Source organism: Martes martes (genome assembly GCF_963455335.1).
Source record: "Martes martes genome assembly, chromosome: 10".
In the NCBI taxonomy this organism is placed as follows: Eukaryota; Metazoa; Chordata; class Mammalia; order Carnivora; family Mustelidae; genus Martes; species Martes martes.
In genome coordinates this window covers 10,802,037-10,820,116 of record NC_137898.1, presented here as the reverse complement: position 1 = coordinate 10,820,116, position 18,080 = coordinate 10,802,037, and the positions used below count along the sequence as shown (strand labels likewise).

The window sequence follows — 18,080 nt, the reverse complement described above, 5'->3', positions numbered from 1 at the left end:
CCATTTGTATATTTGGTGCCATTAGTTTTCCATTTACTGCTGCAAAAAATTACCACAAATTTAGCAGCTTAAAACAACACAAATTCATTGTCGGACAGTTCTGTAGGCCACCAGTTTCACTAAGCTAAGATCACACTGTTGGTAGAGATGCATTCTTTTCCAGCGGCTCCAGGAAGAAGTTTGTTTTCCTGGTTTTTTCTCTGGCTTCTAGAGGCCACCCTAGTACTCGGCTCCCAGACCCTTCCTCCATCTTCAAAGCTAGCACCACAGCATCTCTCTGACCCTGCTTCCATCACCACATCTCTTTGACTCTCTTCTACATCCGTCTTCCACTTTAAAGGACCTTGTGTTTACACTAGGCCCACCCAAATAACCCAGGAAATCTCCCTGTTTTAAGGTTAGCTGACTGTCAAACCTTATATCATTTGCAACTTTAAATCCCCTTTGTCATGTAACCAAACACACTCATTGCTTCCTCAATTAGAATGTGGACATTTCTGGGGGAGGGAAGATGCATTATTCTGCCTACCACCATCTCTTCCCTCCCTCTGTTGTCCTTCAGATGCAATAAACTCAGGGAAGAATATATATAAATACTTTACCAAATCAAATAGGAACTGGAAAATAAAGTCGCTCCTGTCTTCCCTCTTTCACCTCCTTTGAACTGCAGGGTATACAGATTCCAAAGTCTAAAGAGGTTCATGTTTACATTGGTCATCATTGCGCATTGTTTGCTCACTTGCTCTATAGTATTTACATAGTATTTGACATTTGACAAGATTTTCTTTAACTTTCTTTGTGGGTAAACTAATCAGTTTGTTATGTTTTTATAGTACTTAGGACACAGTGATGTCATTCCAGGCAACAACCCAGCCCCGAATGTATGAAACCGTACTCAATCCTTACCCGCCAAACAGCATCATGGCTCCTGGGTTTCAACAACCTGTGGGTTTCATACACCTGGGAAACCAAGCTCAGAGTGGCCAGCCTCCCTTCCTCGGGTCTCCAGGAATCATCACCAACAGTCATCAAGGTCAAGGAAATACACAGGTGGTAAACCCAGCTATAGGAACAGCAATCACAAACTTTAGAGAAGAAGCAAAGATATTAGGGGTAAGTCTACTTACTATGAGAATTTTAATTTTGCATTTGCAAGGTTATATTGTACCTATAAGTAATAGGTGGAGAAAAATTTATGATCTCATAACCTACATCCAATCATTAAAAAGTTCTGAACATTACTGGAAACTGTGTCCCTTTAAGGCAGAAATAATTCATCTGCATATAGACTTTACCCTGAGTTCAATTTATTTTAGATTCAAGCAAGACTCTAACAGGTGACAAAGTACTCTTCCTAGCAGGATGATTCAGTAACACTGACATTATGGGAACACTGCTACTTCTAGCTTGATCTCACTTCTGCAAAGGACACTTTGGGCACCCTCGATCCCATCTCAGATTAGTTGCAAGCCTGGTATTTGTGTATACAGGTGAATTCACATTAAAATGAACATGGACAGCTGCCTTAAAAACAGAAGCAACTATAAATGGGCAGTCTGGGGAAACTGGGTGGGGAAAAATTCATGGCCATTCCATCTGCTGTGCCTTTCACCCAGGGCCTGTGCAGACGTTATGACTTAACCGCCATGCTACTTCTACAAAGGGCACTTCAAACACTCATAATCTTGTTTATGTAAGTATTGTAAGACATGCCCTACTTGTAGATGAAGATTCCACCTGCACAGAGAGGACTGTTAGTTTTTGCTGTGCTTTCCAGATACCTCATTCATGCCACTAACAATTCCACCCCACCGTACTGTCTTTCCTGTGTGCAGTTCTAACTTCTCTGCTAGAGCATTCAGTAGGTTATACTGAGTGCCACTTACGTACCAGAAACTCGTCCAGCCATCTTACTACCTACTTCAGGTTTCACCACTTTAGAAAAGTAAAAATAAACATCGCACTCTCTAGCAGACAGATCTAGGCTGTGTGTGTGTGTGGGGGGGGGGGGTGGCCCTTTGATTCTCCTCCTGGCAGAGAAAGGAAATCCCCTGCTCCCACTGAGCAAAGGGACAAACTGGGACCCCACAAAGCCAACCCCACACAGGTGTTAGGAATACTACAGAGAACAAAACAGGCACGATCACTGCCCTCATCTAGATCAGAATTGCAGGCTCAGACGACACACATAAAACAGAACTAAAGTACATGATGTGTTAGAAGGTGATAAATGATGTGGACAGAATAAAGAAGTGTAAAATGGCTGGTTAGTACCGGGCAGTGAAGGGTATGAGTAGCAATTTCAAGTTGATCAGAGGAGGCTTTCCTTAGAAGATGACATTTGAGCAAAGACATGAAGGGAGGAGCAAGCCATGCAGATACCAGGGCAAGAGCTTCCGGGTAAAGTTGGGAGGATCGTTAGAGGAAAATGTGGGTGCTGTGTTTGAAGAACAGGCAGGAGGCCAGTAAAGTAGAACAATATGATGGAGGGAGGTTGTAGCCTCGAGGAGGGCAGAGGAAGGGTGGGGTCCAGACCTTGTGAGGCCTGGGAGACAGAAGTCTTGGCTTGTACTCTAACACTGGAGCATTCTGCCTGGGAACAAAGAGGTACTCAAGAACAGCACTTGAAAGTGATGGATGCCATTTTGTTTTTAAAAGTTCCAGCTGGCAGAAGCTACTTCTCCCTAAAGATTGTGCACTTATGCTATTGGTAGCTCCCAGTCACCACAACAATGCAGGGACCTTGGGTGGTAGGATGGGGAGCATCCGCCTTAATTGATTCAGAACTCAAAGTGGTTCAGTGGCCAAAACTCCAAATTCCTGTCTGGCCTGCAGGCAAGTTTGGTCAGTAAATGGTAGAGCCAGCGTTATACTAGGAGAAAAGTAAGCCAATACTAATCTGGTATCTAACTGCCATCAAGATGAAGGCAAGGATGAGAATAAGAAGCCTGTGGCCAGATGACTGAAATGCTGCTCTAAGAAAGAGCTTGTAACCACCGATTATAATGCCTAATTCAGGAGTTCTTCAACTGAGATCCATGACTGGCGTTAGCCTGTGACACATCTGAAGTCCTATGCAACAGTGCTGTGTGTGTATGTACAGATGTGTAACAAGATTTTATGTGTCTGTATGAACGTGTGACAAGAGTTTTTCAAGAAGATTCATAGTTTTTATTATTTTCAAAGAAATTCATTGCTCAAAGAAAATATTAATCTTTTAGCATTATTTAGGAAGCTATGATTTTTTTCCAACTCTGTTTCAGCTTAGTAACTTAACTGCATTCAATAGCAGGTTATTAAAGAAATAAACACAGCAATGTTTGTATTTGCAATCTCGTGGACAGATAAGATGTAAGCTTGGGAAGAAACCAATGGTAAACCTACAGTTAGCTTCTGGCCCAAACTAGAAGCACTTATTTGTCACAAATATGTTTCTTCAGGATGAAGGAAGGTGCCCTAAGAGGTACAAAATATATCCTGTCTTTGAGAATATGTCTTGGCCAATAAGAAAATATTTGCATGCCTGCAATTAAAAAAAAGAACAATATAAATTTTTACAAAATCAAGTGATAAGACATCTAATTTACATAAGATAAAAAAGAAATTTAGAAAGAGAAAAGAAGGCTTAAATTGACTAATATAATCAAGACAACTTCATGGATGAGCTGGAGCTAAGCCTGAGGGAAAGCCGTATTTAATAGTTAAAAGGCATGGGTTCTGGAATCAATTTGCTGCCCCTCAGTAATCGTATGGACACTGCTATGCTCTGAATGACCTCTCAAAACTCCTATGTTGAAATCCTAACCCTAACAATGATAGTATTAAGACATGGGCCTTGAGGAGGTACTTACTAATAGAAGGTGGAGCTCTCAGGAATGGGTGTATGAAAGAGGCTCCTGAGAGATCGTGAGCCCTTCTCCATTATGTGAGAACACAGTGAGGAGGCACCGTTAGGAACCGGGGGAGGGCCCTCACCAGAAGGCAACCATGCTGGTACTTTGAACTTAGAACCTCCCAGCCTCAGAAACTGCAGCAAAAACATTTCTATTGTTTATAAGCTACCCAGACGGTAGCGCAATACTTTCTTGTAGCAGCCTGAGAAGACGGAAACAGGCATCTCTGTGTCTCTATCCAGCAGCTGGGAAGATTACATGAAATAATAAATGTGAAGTGTTGAGATTACTCTCAAACATGTAGTTAATGCCCCGTAAACCCCTTGAGACTTCCTTCATGATATTTTCCCCATAACTGGGATCTCCCAAGCAAAGAACAGGTCCGTCTGAAACAGCCAGCAAAGTCACAGTTAAAGCATTTTTTCAGAGAGTCTTTTAGAGGCTCTTCGGGGACACCAATGCATGCTTAATCAGTAGCCCCTTCTGAAGAGCTCTCTTTGGCCACCCTTACAAACCACCCCAAACACCTCAAACGAGGCCCACAAGGAGGGCCTGGTGCCAGTGTACACCAAAATCTTCATGCCTCACCTCCTGCTATAAAGGTATGAATGCCTAAAAGGACATTCGTGGATCTTGACAGAGGGGACAATAAATAAGCAGCAGCAGCAGTGTCAGTAATGTCTCATTAGTGACTGCAAATGAAGAAACAACTTTAAAATGTCTGTTTTCTTTTTTCAGGCAATCCAGATCATGATTGGACTGATGCACATTGGTTTCGGAACTATCTTAGGTTTCATGAACACCGTTTATGGATCAGTTTTGGGATTTGCTTCCCTTGCTGTTATTAGTGGATATCCATTCTGGGGTGGCATCTCTGTGAGTAAGCTGCTACAACACTTCTCCATCTCAGTTTATTGAGGACAGCTACCCCTAGCCTATGCACAACTCATTTTCTGATCAGCCTCACATCTGATGAGCTGAAAAATTGAGAAATAACAGCTCTGGTTGGTATAAATAAGGGACAGTTTCTATTCTCCATTTTAACTTGCAGCTTAAACTCATACCCTCAAGTTTACTCTGATCCAGTAACCAAGAAGCCAAAGTTTTAGTTCCTGATTACATTTAAGATGGAAATGTATGCATTGGGTAGAGAGAGGCAAAAGGAGGTGATGGGGAGCATGATTAAAACTATGCAAGTGATAATGACAAAAGACTGAGCTATGAGTTCACAGACCATCAGCACAAGGTAAGCTCACAAAAGAATGAGCTCCTTACATGTGACAAAATAAGGGGAGAAAAAAAGGTAGAAGTCAAATGGACATAATGTCTGAAGATTTCTCCAGAAAAATGGAGAAATATGAGAGGAATTTTTTAGAGGTAAACTAGATGAATATAAATAGACCAGTCTTTCCTACAAAGAGAAAAGCTCCCAGGACTGAAGAACCCATCTTTTACACATAAATGTGTCTGTGTTTCTACAGTTCATTGCTACGGGTACTCTCTCTATACTGGCGTCCAAGAAGCTTTCTCCTAGTCTGGTAAGTCAGAATGTCTCTACTTATTCAACTCTTCTGAAGATTCATTTAATTGATTTGGAGAGGAAAATTGAGAAAGTGGAGTCAGCAAATGCAAAGGGGAGCACTTTTTCCCAAAACTATTTCTATCGATTGCCTCCATGGTATGTGTGCCTCAGCATGGTCCACAAAATTTGCCCCTCGGAAATGGAAGAGTCCCACCTTCTGACTCTTTAATCACAAAAGTGAGAAGTGGTATAGATAAGGTTGTTGAGCTTTACCCTAAAGGCTACCTGGCTCAGTTGGGTCACACTGAATTAGGGGAAGCCCAAAGCAGAATATAGGAGCCAGGAAATACCCACCTGCCACTTCACTATCAAAGACTCTATTATTCATTTGCCATTTCTCAGTTCTGCCTTGGTTTGTATTTTTGTTTTTTTATTTGCACATATCTCCTATTTTTACTCAGATTTGACTTTTGTTTTACAGTATGTTAAATCATCACTAAAAGCACCAACCGGGACACAAAAGAGTTTATAAAAATAATCACTGAGACAGGTCTCTCAATTCTCTTGGTCACAGCTCTCCAACTTTTACAATTTCCTGGTCTACTTCTGAAACAGGAGAAAGAAAATGATTTGCCAAGAAATAGTGACAACTAGAGCAGAGGTGGTTTCAAGATTAGATTTACTCTAGCACAAGAGGAAAGAATGGAAAAATGGGAACACAGAATTACGCTGTTCATGTTCTCCTAGATACCAGAGACTAGACTAGAGGCTAGAACAGACACTAAACTAGACACTAAACACTAAACTAGAGACTAGACTAAAGACCAGGCTAAACTAAACTAAATCAGCATAATCCCAATTAACCACTTCTGTTGTAATTTAAAAAAAAAAAAAGTAGATTATCCTTTCTCTGGATGATTTACTGATCCTTCTGATGTTGTCCCAGCACAATATGTGTCAAAATCTTCTTGTAGAAACAAGAAAGTTTTATACTCTACCCTATACTTCTACTCACAAAAGCCTAATGAGCTCCTCATTCTAAATCTGGATTTTTTAACCTAGTCCCTAGAAAGACTTCAGGGTTTTCATCAATTTCTAATCTTATCAGCAAAGACGTTTTTGCATACTTGCTTTTCCATCTATAAAACTGGATCCTATGTAGTATTACCTCGTATGGTCGTTTTAAGAGCTTCATGAGATACTGTATTTAAATGATTTAAACACAGTGCCTGTCACAGAAAAATGCTCATTAATGGTTTATTTGTTGTTTTATTACTTTAAAAGGGAAAAAAATTGTTATTGTGTGTGAGGCTTTTAGGCAATCCCAACAGATGAGCTTCTACTTTGTATTATTTACATTTTTCTACAGATTTCAGAAGTATACTACATTTAGGCTGCATACAGAGTAGTTTTCATGAAAACTCAGAAAGGCAAAGGAAGAAAAGTCATTTCAACTTCAAAATTTTTTTTTAAGGTTTCAAAGATTAAGAACCATTACATTTAACTGTTTATTACTTATTTAATTTTTTTCTCCTATATGATTTATTTTTCCTGTCATCTCCATTAGATCAAAAGCAGCTTAGGAATGAACATTGTCAGTACTATCTTTGCCTTCATTGGAGTAATTCTGCTGCTGGTGGATGTGAGCATCAATGGCCTACCCAACCAGGACTACTGGGCAGTTGTAAGTATCCCATGATCTACCATGTGCCTCCTCTCCACTCTCACAGAGTGGGTCCATTTTTTTTACCTCTCATGACTGTACAGTAGCCCTAGTGGAAAATCCCTTTTTCTATTCCAGCCCTATTCCTGATCATGTGATCTCTAGGACTGCAGAAAAAGTGGGAGAGCTATCTCTACAGATGAACTGGGGCAGAAAGGACATCCTTTATTGGTCTCACTGTTAATCACGTGAACATTAGGGGGAAACACCTAAGGACACTTAAAGATACCCAGATAGAATTTTCCAAAGATTTTAAACTCTGTATAAATAAGATAATCAAGTTATTGCATAGTTTTATTTTAGAGTAAGAATGGGATGAGGGGCAACTGGCTACAACAAGGACATTTCACTTTTATTAGAGAAACTCAAAGAATGAAGTAACTTCAAAATTAAACACATGCCTCTGAATGTTCTCAAGACAGAACTGTCCATTCATTATCACATTAGGCAAAGCATAGACTTTGACAATTACCCCAAGAGCAGAGAAAGTGTACAGAAGCACTTATAAGAAGGCAAGAATATGAGGCAACTTCTTGGTAAGTAAGAAGGAAAGAAGCAAGAACACAAAATTTATCCTCTATAATACCAAACCAAAAAACAAAAATTACTCAAAAACTACCTTTTAAATTGGCATCCAAGTAAAAAACCAAATGAGTCTGCTGTGTCTCGACGTGGTAGAAGAAAGTACATTGCCTAATCCTGTCTTTTATTCCCCAGAAACAAAACTAAGAAAAGCAGGACACCAAAAAATACGGACAAGTCTCACTAAGGCTCTCCAATCTGGAGCTAAGAAGACTTAGGTGGAAATCAGTCAGTTCTAAGAAAGTATAAAGCAGGGGCATCTGGGTGGCTTAGTTAAGCATCTGATTTTGGCTCAGGTCATGATCTCAGGATCCTAGGACTGAGCTCGCATCCAGCTCACCACCCAGCTGCGAGTCTGCTTGTTCCTCTTCCTCTCCCCTCCCTCGGCTCATGCACTCACTCACACTCTAATAAATAAAATCTTTTTTAAAAAAGGAAGAAAGAAAGTAAGTAAGTATAAAGCAAATCCTGAATGGCAAAAGTCCTTGTGTGGCACCCCAGGACCTCAAGAAAAGTAGGGCACCAGAATTAACATCTTTCAGTACACCGTGACAACGTGGAGAAATGAGCAGAAAGCCATAGGAACAGAATATACCTCTGGCCTTGTAGCAGGTCTTAGTATAGACATTTCTCAAAAGAAAGAAAAAGCAAAGTCTACATCCATAGCAAGAATTGTGCTCAGTGACAGCTAAGCCATCTCTTTCACTGCTACAGCTGCATGGTTAACATTCAGTAAAATGAACATAAAACAGTATTTGCCTCTGAAATTGAAACTGGAAACAAGAAAGACAAAATCAATGTAATTAAGTAGAAACACAATCAAGGAAAACTTGCCTATACCATATCCAAACAAAAGTAAAGCCTGTATATAGTTATTCACTTTAAGAACAAGAAAATTGAAAAAAAAAAATGGTAGGGAAACTATCCAAATAAAGGGAAGGAAAAAGGAAAGAAGACTTAAGCTTCCCATGGGTCAGCGGAAACTCTCAGATGCGTATTACTTATTCTGAGAAAAAGATACAATTCAGCTGATTGGAATGAAAGACATGTCAGATGATAAAATGGATGCAAACACATGTGCCTTCCATCTTCCTCACAAGATGTGCTCTGGTTTGATGGGAATGTGAGTCACATAAATCAGGAATACACTGAGTTTCCTCATTATCATGGTTAGATTCCTTACCTATCTGGAAAGCCACACCCTCAAGTTTTAGCTCAAATTCCTGTCCTATGAAACAGTGACTCTAGTCTGTGATTACCACATGTCCCAGACATAGCACTTGGGTTTCAGGAACTGGTATTCAATTCAATTATAGGTACACATTTTTCAACTTAACGGAGAGACAACAAAAGGAAATATCAAGTAGCAGGACAAACCATGTTATACCATAGCATGTCAGTGGTACAGATTTAAAAAAATGGAAGAAATATTACCCAATTATCTATAGAAGACTCCCCATGAGCATTTTATACTATTGAAAATCATTAATAAGAAAACAAAATGACAGAAGGAAATAAAAGAACACTGCAGTATTATAGAAATCAACTGAGTACTTCAAACCACTGTTACAGATCTAGTAAAGAAATCACACACAGCAAGAGATAGAATGGACTCAGGTAAAAATGGTAGAGAGAAAAACTGTAATCACAGTCTTCACAGAAGAAAATGACAAATATATTAAATAACTAGAGAGAAAATGATAAACATGGAAGACAGGCAAGTTTCATCCAACATAATAAGTGGTTTCGCTGAGTTAGAGAATCCAACAAATGTACAGAAAAAAAGTATACTTTTTCAGTATTATTCCAGTAATTTTCAGTATTATTCCAGTAATACTGAAAAGATCCTAAAATAAGAGAATTACTGAACTTGTACATTGAAAGAGAATAACTTATCTGGGAGAAAGGTAAAATAATGGAGATAAATGACATAGGTATAGATATAGACCCTTGTTATGACAGAAAGTACAACAAAGGATTCTTTAAGATTTTAGGGAGAAAAATCCAATACCTATGAGCTGGAAAAAAATCAATATGAATCAGTCCCCACCACAGCAACATTCAATGGGGGCAAATAATGAAGCAATGTCATAAAGTTTTGATGAACAGAAACTGTGACTCAAGAATAACACATCCAATAAAATTCTTGTACAAGCACAAAAGCAAAAACAAGACACTCTCAGGACGCCTGGGTGGCTTAGATGGTGAAGCGGCTGCCTTCGGCTCAGGTCATGATCCTAGTGTCCTGGGATCGAGTCCCGCATCAGGCTCCTTGCTCGGCGGGGAGTCTGCTTCTCCCTCTGCCTCTGCCTCTGCGTCTGCCTGCTGCTCTGTCTGCCTGTGCTCACGCTCGCTCTTTCTCTCTCTCTCTAACAAATAAATAAATAAAATCTTTAAAAAAAAAAACAAAAAACAAACAAGATACTCTCAGTAAACAATGATAACACACTGGTGCTTAAAAAAAAAAAAAAGAATATTCCACCACATAGGAGGTAAATTAAATCAAGAGTCAGAAAGGCAGGGAGAAACTATGTAGAGATAAGCGAACACGAGACCATTTAAATATTCATCTAAGACTGTAAGACTGAACAACTGGAGAAATGACAGCTATAGAAGTGAATATAAAGCTTTTAATGTTCACCCAGCACCCTTCACCAAAAAACATGAAAACATGAAAAACTACAAAATCACCAAAAACTGGAAGGTAAAGAGAGGGAAGAAAAGAGAGATGTCAAATGAGAGCACCACTTGCCTCATTTTTCATAGCAATCACTTCATACTGCCTAAAATGGAAACTTGGTTTAAAATTACTTCAGCTTCTTCATGGATTCCTAAACTTTTAACTCTGGCAGACTTAATTTACCTATTTCTATTCTTTCAAAGATCAAGTAATACTTTTACTTCAAAATAGCAAGTACAAAACCATTCCATTCTTCAAGAACAATGTTTCTATCTCTTGCTTTCTCTCATCCCCTCTCTCGTTCTGCTTCCTCTCTTGCCGTCACTCCATGCATCCATTTCTCTATCTGTCTTTCAGCCTCTACATAGAGATCGGGAATAATAGACAACAAATTTCAATTTTGCTTATTTCTAGGCAGTGACATCAGGGATGACTCTTTTTTTTTTTTAAGATTTTATTTATTTGACAGACAGAGATCACAAGTAGACAGAGAGGCAGGCAGAGAGAGGGGGGAAAGCAGGCTCCCCGCTGAGCAGACAGCCCGATGCCAGGCTCCATCCCAGGACCCTGGGATCATGACCTGAGCCAAAGGCAGAGGCTTTAACCCACTGAGCCACCCAGGCACCCCTAGGGAAGACTGTTTTCTATATAGCTTGATTTTTTTTAAATAAGCAGGTAACATTTTTATAAAAACAAGAAAGCCATCACAAAGGAAAAAAGGGTACTTCCTTTATAATGTTTCTAAATAGTCTGGTGGAGAAAAAGAAATTCTTCTGGCATTTTAAAGAAAATTCAAACTTAATTCACATTCCCCTGAAATAAGCATTTGATGATAATAGAGAAACAATCGTGGAGTAAGTTGAGCAGAAGAATGGCACATTTGATGAGTCAAAAACTTTGTGAAGCTTGTGTGAGGACTTCTTGATTAGTAAAAATTTTGGTATGTTTTTCCCTGATTTCAGCTTTCTGGGAAAGGAACTGCAGCCATGCTGATTATCTTCTCTCTCTTGGAATTCTGCACAAATTGTACTACAGCCTATTTTGCCAAACGAGCAATCACCAAAACCAACAGGGTGAGCCGGGCCTCTTCTCTGTAAAATACTCTGAGTATGTGCTGGGGAAATACAGACGAGTGTCAGCCAAGTCCCACTGCAGGTTAACAAGAGCGCACTTTGTCCTTGAGTCATGGGGTGGGGACGGGGTGGGGCATGGGACGGAATAGGATTGTAGTAATAATACTGCTTGTTTTGTTCATTCCAGCCTGTCCTGGTTATTCCCAACGCGTATACAGTCAGTTCCTTGGAACCACGGCTTTTCTCAGCTCCTCCCAGAAATGATGGCCACCTCACTCATGCCACTTAACACAACAAGGAGAGGCGCCTCGGTGGCGCAATCCGTTGAGCATCCGACTCTTGGTTTCCACTTAGGTTGTGATCCTGGGATGGAGCCTCATGTCAGGCTTCGCACTCAGTGTGGAGTCAACTTCAGATTCTCTCTCCCTCTCCTTCTACCCTTCCCACTCTTGTGCACACACGCTCCCCTTCCCCCTAAAATAAATTTTAAAAAATCATATAAAAGAATTTGGCTAAAAACAAAAAGCAGCAGCAAGCAATCTCATGAAGTTAAACTGCTCTGCAGGAACTTAAGAAGCTGGTCTCTGCAGTCCACGATGATTGCTCATCTTTCAAGACTGTGTTTGAGATTTTTCTTAGTTTGTCATTAATGATAACTGCATGTATTTCCCTGCCACTGTTTCTTCCTATATACCACTACCACGCTGGGGAGATGGATGACCGGAAGACTGAAAATGGCTCACAGTATTTTGTACGTTGATTTCATCAAACCCTGCCTCCTGGATAGCTACAAAGCTTTGCTATTTACAGAGTATTTTTCATGTTCATTAAACTCATTCACAAGGGGACAAGAGCAGGCCAAGGATGGTACACTGGGGGAGTTTTATCCAGATTATGGCTGTTTCGTTTCTGAAATGGGAAAAAACATGGGCATGTTTAAAAGCCAATGGGAACAATCCAGATACACTAGAAAGCTACTTAATATAGGAGAGAAAAGGGATGATTGCAGTCTAAGTATCAAGAAATTAAAAGTGTATATGGAAGGCATGGCCTAAGTCATGAGGAAGGATGGTTTGTCTGCATGACAGAAAGAAAGGAAGATGTTGTTGTTGCCAATATCAATGGGTTTGCAGAGATGGTACAGAGTATGTAGGAGGCTCCATTATCATGGCTTGTGTCATCCCCATCAAAGCAGAAGTGAGGTCATGCCCAAGCTGGGGGCCATGTGTAGAATGAGAATATTGAACAGAAAGGGTGGTGTTGGATAAGCCATGGAAATAGAGAATAAAGAAGTATTACAGGTAGATTGGTCAAATATTGTTATCTGCCTTTCTCCATAGAGCTGTTGGAAAGATCAAATAAGACAACATTATGTGAAAACAGTTTGGAAATAGCAAAGTATTACCCATTTTTGAAGCCTGAGTGTTATTTTTAAAAGTCAAATGAGACAAAAAAGATGGGGAAAGAGTAGGTAGATAAATCAAAATCAAGGAAAAGGCAGATGAGAAGAATGGAATTCCTGTATCTGGGAAAGCAGATGTATTATGTCAGGTGAATGTTACATAGTTCCAAATTTCCTCCTCTGCCTGGGTTCCAACTATTTAGCAGTTTGGGTGATCAGGAATGCTGTGTCCTTCACCATGAAGCTTGGCAGCTAAGTGAAAGTAAAGACATATACTCTATGGTCTGAAGGTCTAGGAACTAAATAGTACTCCCAAAATGGCTGTAGGAGTGGCATACTATAAATCCACATAAATGACTTAAAAAGTAAGACTTGCTTTATGGAAGAGAAGCATTTCTAGCAAAGTTGATTTTTAAAATAAATTTCCATCGAACACATTCTATTTTTCATTTTACTTTAGTAGTAGTACTAGTGGTAATAGCAAATATTTAGCCCACTCTATGTGCTGAGCACATCCTTAAACACTTATATACATTAATACACTTAGTGCTCACAAGATGCCTGTGAAACAAGTACTATAATCAGCATCCTTTCCAGATGAGAAAACCGAAGCAGAGAGATTAAATCTTGTCATTAGGATGAGCAGTCAGCAAATACTGAAGGATGAATTTGAACCCAGGCAGTCTGGCTCCCAAGTTCAGGTAGTGCTCCTAACCATTACTGCCACTCTTCTTATTGTCTGGGATAGAAGCAGAGATTTGTAGCTCCAAAACAAGAAAACAAACATGTTTCTCTACAGTAAACCTGTGGTAAATGTGGAAGGAACTACCTAACTCTCTGATGGAAGAAAAGGGGTTTAGTAATATAATACCACTACTTTCAGCACTCGCCACCTGTAAGTTACCCTGTGACTTTTAATCTCACCTGAGAGTCCCTTAACTCAATATCTAGAGCGTCAATTGATTTGGCCCCCAACTCCTCTTTTGGCTAGAGAGTTAAAAGATGCTAATAGATTTGGGTTTCAACCACCCAAGATTTGTATTTTAAGTTGAGGCTTTTTACACTGTAAAAAAACAAAACTGCCTACCTCTACAATTTTAACCATGCTGTAAGGATAATATTCTTTTTTTTTTTTTAAAGATTTTATTCATTCATTTGTCAGAGAGAGTGAGCACAGGCAGACAGAGAGGCAGGCAGAGGGAGAAGCAGGCTCCCCACCGAGCAAGGAGCCCGATGTGGGACTCGATCCCAAGACCCTGGGATCATGACCTGAGCCGAAGGCAGCCTCTCAACCAACTGAGCCACCCAGGCGTCCCAAGGATAATATTCTTATGTAGTGGATTCATTTCAAACAATGCAATCATGTTTTTATGCAACTGGGGAAAGTATTCATTCATTGACTAATCAAAATTAATTGAGTGCCTACTCCATAGGGCACTGTTCTGTGTGCTTGAGAAAAACAAAAATTCTATTCCTTGGATACTTATGTCATCTAAGTGTTAGACTTCCTGTGAAAAATAAAATCAGAGTTTAATTTTAAGTTAAATCTTCTAAGCTTTCTAAAAATGCACCTGTGACCTAAGACCTAAGAAAGTGACTCGAGTAGAAATACTATATTCCAGCATAGAAGTCACATGCTTATTACTAATACTAAATACTAAATTACTTAAAATACTGATCCTAAATTATTGAAGGCTTTATGGATTTTCATTCTGGCTTATCTAAAAACTTACTCATTTATTCATTCATTTTCTCAAAAAAATACATTACTACTTCGTGACCAAACGCTATGCTAAGCTATTACCTAAAATTAAGGTTTTACATACTTTTTAATTAGGGTAATATAAAACAGGATAGAGCAGGCTTTATCTTAATGTATACACATGCTTTTTTCACTTAAAAGTAATAAATGCTGGGTTTAAGTACCAACTCTTCACTCAAGAAATATAACTGAAACCACACAAGGAAAACCCAAGCACATCCTGTATTTAGTGTCTTCCCTCTTCAGAAAAACATGGGTTATTATTAGATTTCCAGGGCTCCAGACCATCAGCCAACTCTAAATTCTAAGACTTAGGTCAAGATATCATGAAATGCATGGGTTCAGAGTTATCTTTCCAGAATCTACAAACACATCATAGATACATACATATCATTGATTCATGCCTGGCCTACACTTTTCTGAAAGCTTTTTCCAGAGTATATTTTGCATTTGTTAAATCCCTTTAAAAATCAGTCACAATTGTCCCCTTGTCCCATGGAGCAGATGCTGGCCAAACTCGTCCTAAATATGGGTGACTGGGAGGGAGGTACCAAGGGTACCCAGCCCTCTATTTGTAGGAGTGATCTGAATCAGAGGAAAAGATTCTGCAGGAAGCTTTGAGTTCAAGTATCTGAAGCTCAGACTGAAAGAGCAGAACATGGGAGTCTAGTTCCCTGCCTGGTCAAACCAGGCTTGATCCCCATGGAGAAAGGGGCGTTCTCATTTGCACATGGACTATCATGAGGCTCCTGCTCTGTGAGGAGGAGTGAAGAAAATACAAGGCTGCTGGACCCCCAGGACCTTGGAGCTTGAGAAGCATTGGGGCATCAGCACCTAGGGCAAAGCAGCCTTCTTGAAAAAGGCAGCTGCATAGACTGGGAAGACAAAGATGCAGACAGAAAGTGGCTGCTGTGCTACAGAACAATGTGAAAATTCCAGGGACTCCCAGAAGTACTCTGGAAGTGGGGATTTGCAGAGAACCGAAGGGTACTTGAGCAGATCGGGGCCAAGCCAGACAAATGTGGCCACATTGCCAGTGTGTCTTAATTCCCACAGGATGGAGAGGACGTGGATATCAGCATTTTCTTAAAACTGGCTAATTTTTGCCATTCTCCCTTCATTTTCCAAGTAAAACAAACAAAGCCTTCCTCTCTCCAGACTTCCTTCCTCTGGACAAGGCAATTTATATTTTTGCAATGTTCACTCTTCTCCCCAAAACCACCTCTACTCCACTCCTCAGTTCCCTGGCTTCACTCGAAAACTGAATATCCCTGCCCCACGATGACCGTGACTATGGGTACCTGGTTCAGAAGGGTGTTTGCTTCTCCCTCTCCTTTTGTCCCTCCCCACCAGCAGGTACTTATTATTTACAAGTAATAAGTGCTGGGTTTGAGTACAAAGACTTCACTCAAGAAATATGAATATTTCTCTCTCAAATAAGTAAAATCTTTAAAAATAATAATAAATAATAAAAATGGACATATCCCTTTACTCAGTTATAGCACCTGGCTCACCTGTCCTCAGTGGGTTCCACCAATCTCTTTCTCCACTCATGGTGCCTACCCAGTTTAAACCTGACTCGCAATCTGACTTTGTTTTCACAATTCCTGCCACTCATCTAAAAACTTAGCACACTTGTGATCTGGTACAGAGTTTTTGGCCAAATATTACTTCATATAGTCAGAGAATGCTAGCTGCAATGTCTAGTTCTATTGGTCTCAGCCTATTGACAGTGATGCTATCGACCTGAATGCCTTAAGGCCCTCACCTGAGCCCTACAACTCATGGTGGCCCCCACAGATGTGCCTCCTATGGAACAAGTGATGTGGTTGGACTGACCCTTGTGGTTCTTACTGTAATTGTAGGTTGCACCTCAGCAACAACCATCAGGAAACTTTGAAGGACAGGACTTACTACTTACAAGTAAGTCCTGTAGCAAGGGAGAGGGACAGAGAGAAAGTACAAACCTGGGGTTCCACCTTTATTAGGGTTGAAGGTAGTGTACCTACAGTTTCTTGGGTTTGCTCTTTATGGGTGAATTTAAGACATAAGAGCAGGAATTAAGGCACAGGAAGGAAAAAGCGGGGTCATTCAAGTGATTAGTTATCTATGTTAACCACAGAGAACTTTCTAAAAGGGAAACTTTGGAGGTGGAGTGGCCCTTTTTTCTCTAGTTGTTTTGTTAGTAGCTGCATAATACAGATGGCAATTCATTTATTTGAGAGGACTGTCTTTGAAATGGATGTACTGGCAATTAAAAGCTTAATGATTGCAAAATTGGGTGAAGAGCGTGCTCCTGAGCCTGGCATCCTGGCACCAGAAACATCGTGCCCGAGCTGAGAAGATGAAACAACTTGAGGAATTCTTGAAGGCCTGTGCATCAGAGCCCCCAACTCCGGAGCATCCTGTTGCATAAGTATTTTCAGAAGCATCAAGGACTTACACTGTAAGTCAGAAGAGAAAGCAAAAGTCCAAGAGTAGTACGATGGAGTGCACACAGCCAGAACTGTGCTGAGAACCATGCCCAGACCTCGTCATTTCACCAACAGTATTCCTTACACAATTCTGCGACAGTCATACAGCACAGCTCTTCCTGAAGGAGGCCCAAGAAAGCAAAGGCGTACAGATTCTGGAGCTAGACTACCGGAGTCAGAACCCCAACTTGCACATTTATAAGCTGTGTGACTATGAACAAGATCCCTAACCTCCCCAAGGGTCCGTATTTTCTCCAGTTCAAGTAATAACAATGGTGCAGTTTAAATAAGATAAGCCAATGTGTGAAAGCAGTTACACAAGGAGGCCTTTAGACCAGAGTGGCTCTAATGCCTTGAGAGCCTACATGAGCAAACTGAAACCAAAGCCAGAATCAATGTACTCCAGCCTAAGAAAATTAAACTTAAGAACAACCAACCACAGCGCTCAAGAAAGGCAGCTGTCTAAACTATAATTTCTTTGCTTTGCTTCCACATCTTCTAGATAGAAACCTTTCCCCTAGCACCTACTCATGAGCTGTTCCCAACCATTCTCAGTTTGAATCAATGTTTGCTCAAACACCTCATCTACGACATCGGACCCTTCTGTATCTGCCCGCTGCTACCGCTACTTCTTTTTTTTTCTTTTTTTATTATTATTATTTTTTATTTTTTTAATATCTTTTCAGCGTAACAGTATTAATTGTTTTTGCACCACACCCAGTGCTCCATGCAATAGGTGCCCTCCTTAATACCCAGCATCTGGCTTCCCCGACCTCCCACCCCACGCCCCTTCAAAACCCTCAGGTTGTTTTTCAGAGTCCATAGTCTCTTATGGTTCACCTCCCCTTCCAATTTCCCTCAACTCCCTTCTCCTCTCCATCTCCCCATGTCCTCCATGTTATTCCTTATGCTCCACAAATAAGCAAAATCATATGATAATTGACTCTGCTTGACTTATTTCACTCAGCA

At 40.2% G+C, this 18,080-nt stretch overlaps 1 protein-coding gene across 1 annotated transcript; it reads left to right on the top strand.

The window, feature by feature from the left end:
* Positions 1 to 879: 879 nt before the first annotated feature.
* Positions 880 to 17,341, top strand: LOC308350669 (membrane-spanning 4-domains subfamily A member 12-like; the record flags this gene model as incomplete). Its single annotated transcript, XM_080816180.1, has 7 exons — positions 880 to 1,113; positions 4,632 to 4,769; positions 5,375 to 5,431; positions 6,983 to 7,099; positions 11,363 to 11,473; positions 16,503 to 16,560; positions 17,187 to 17,341. 7 exons carry the CDS (start codon positions 880 to 882, stop codon positions 17,339 to 17,341), a joined length of 870 nt encoding a protein of 289 aa, XP_080672306.1.
* Positions 17,342 to 18,080: the final 739 nt, after the last annotated feature.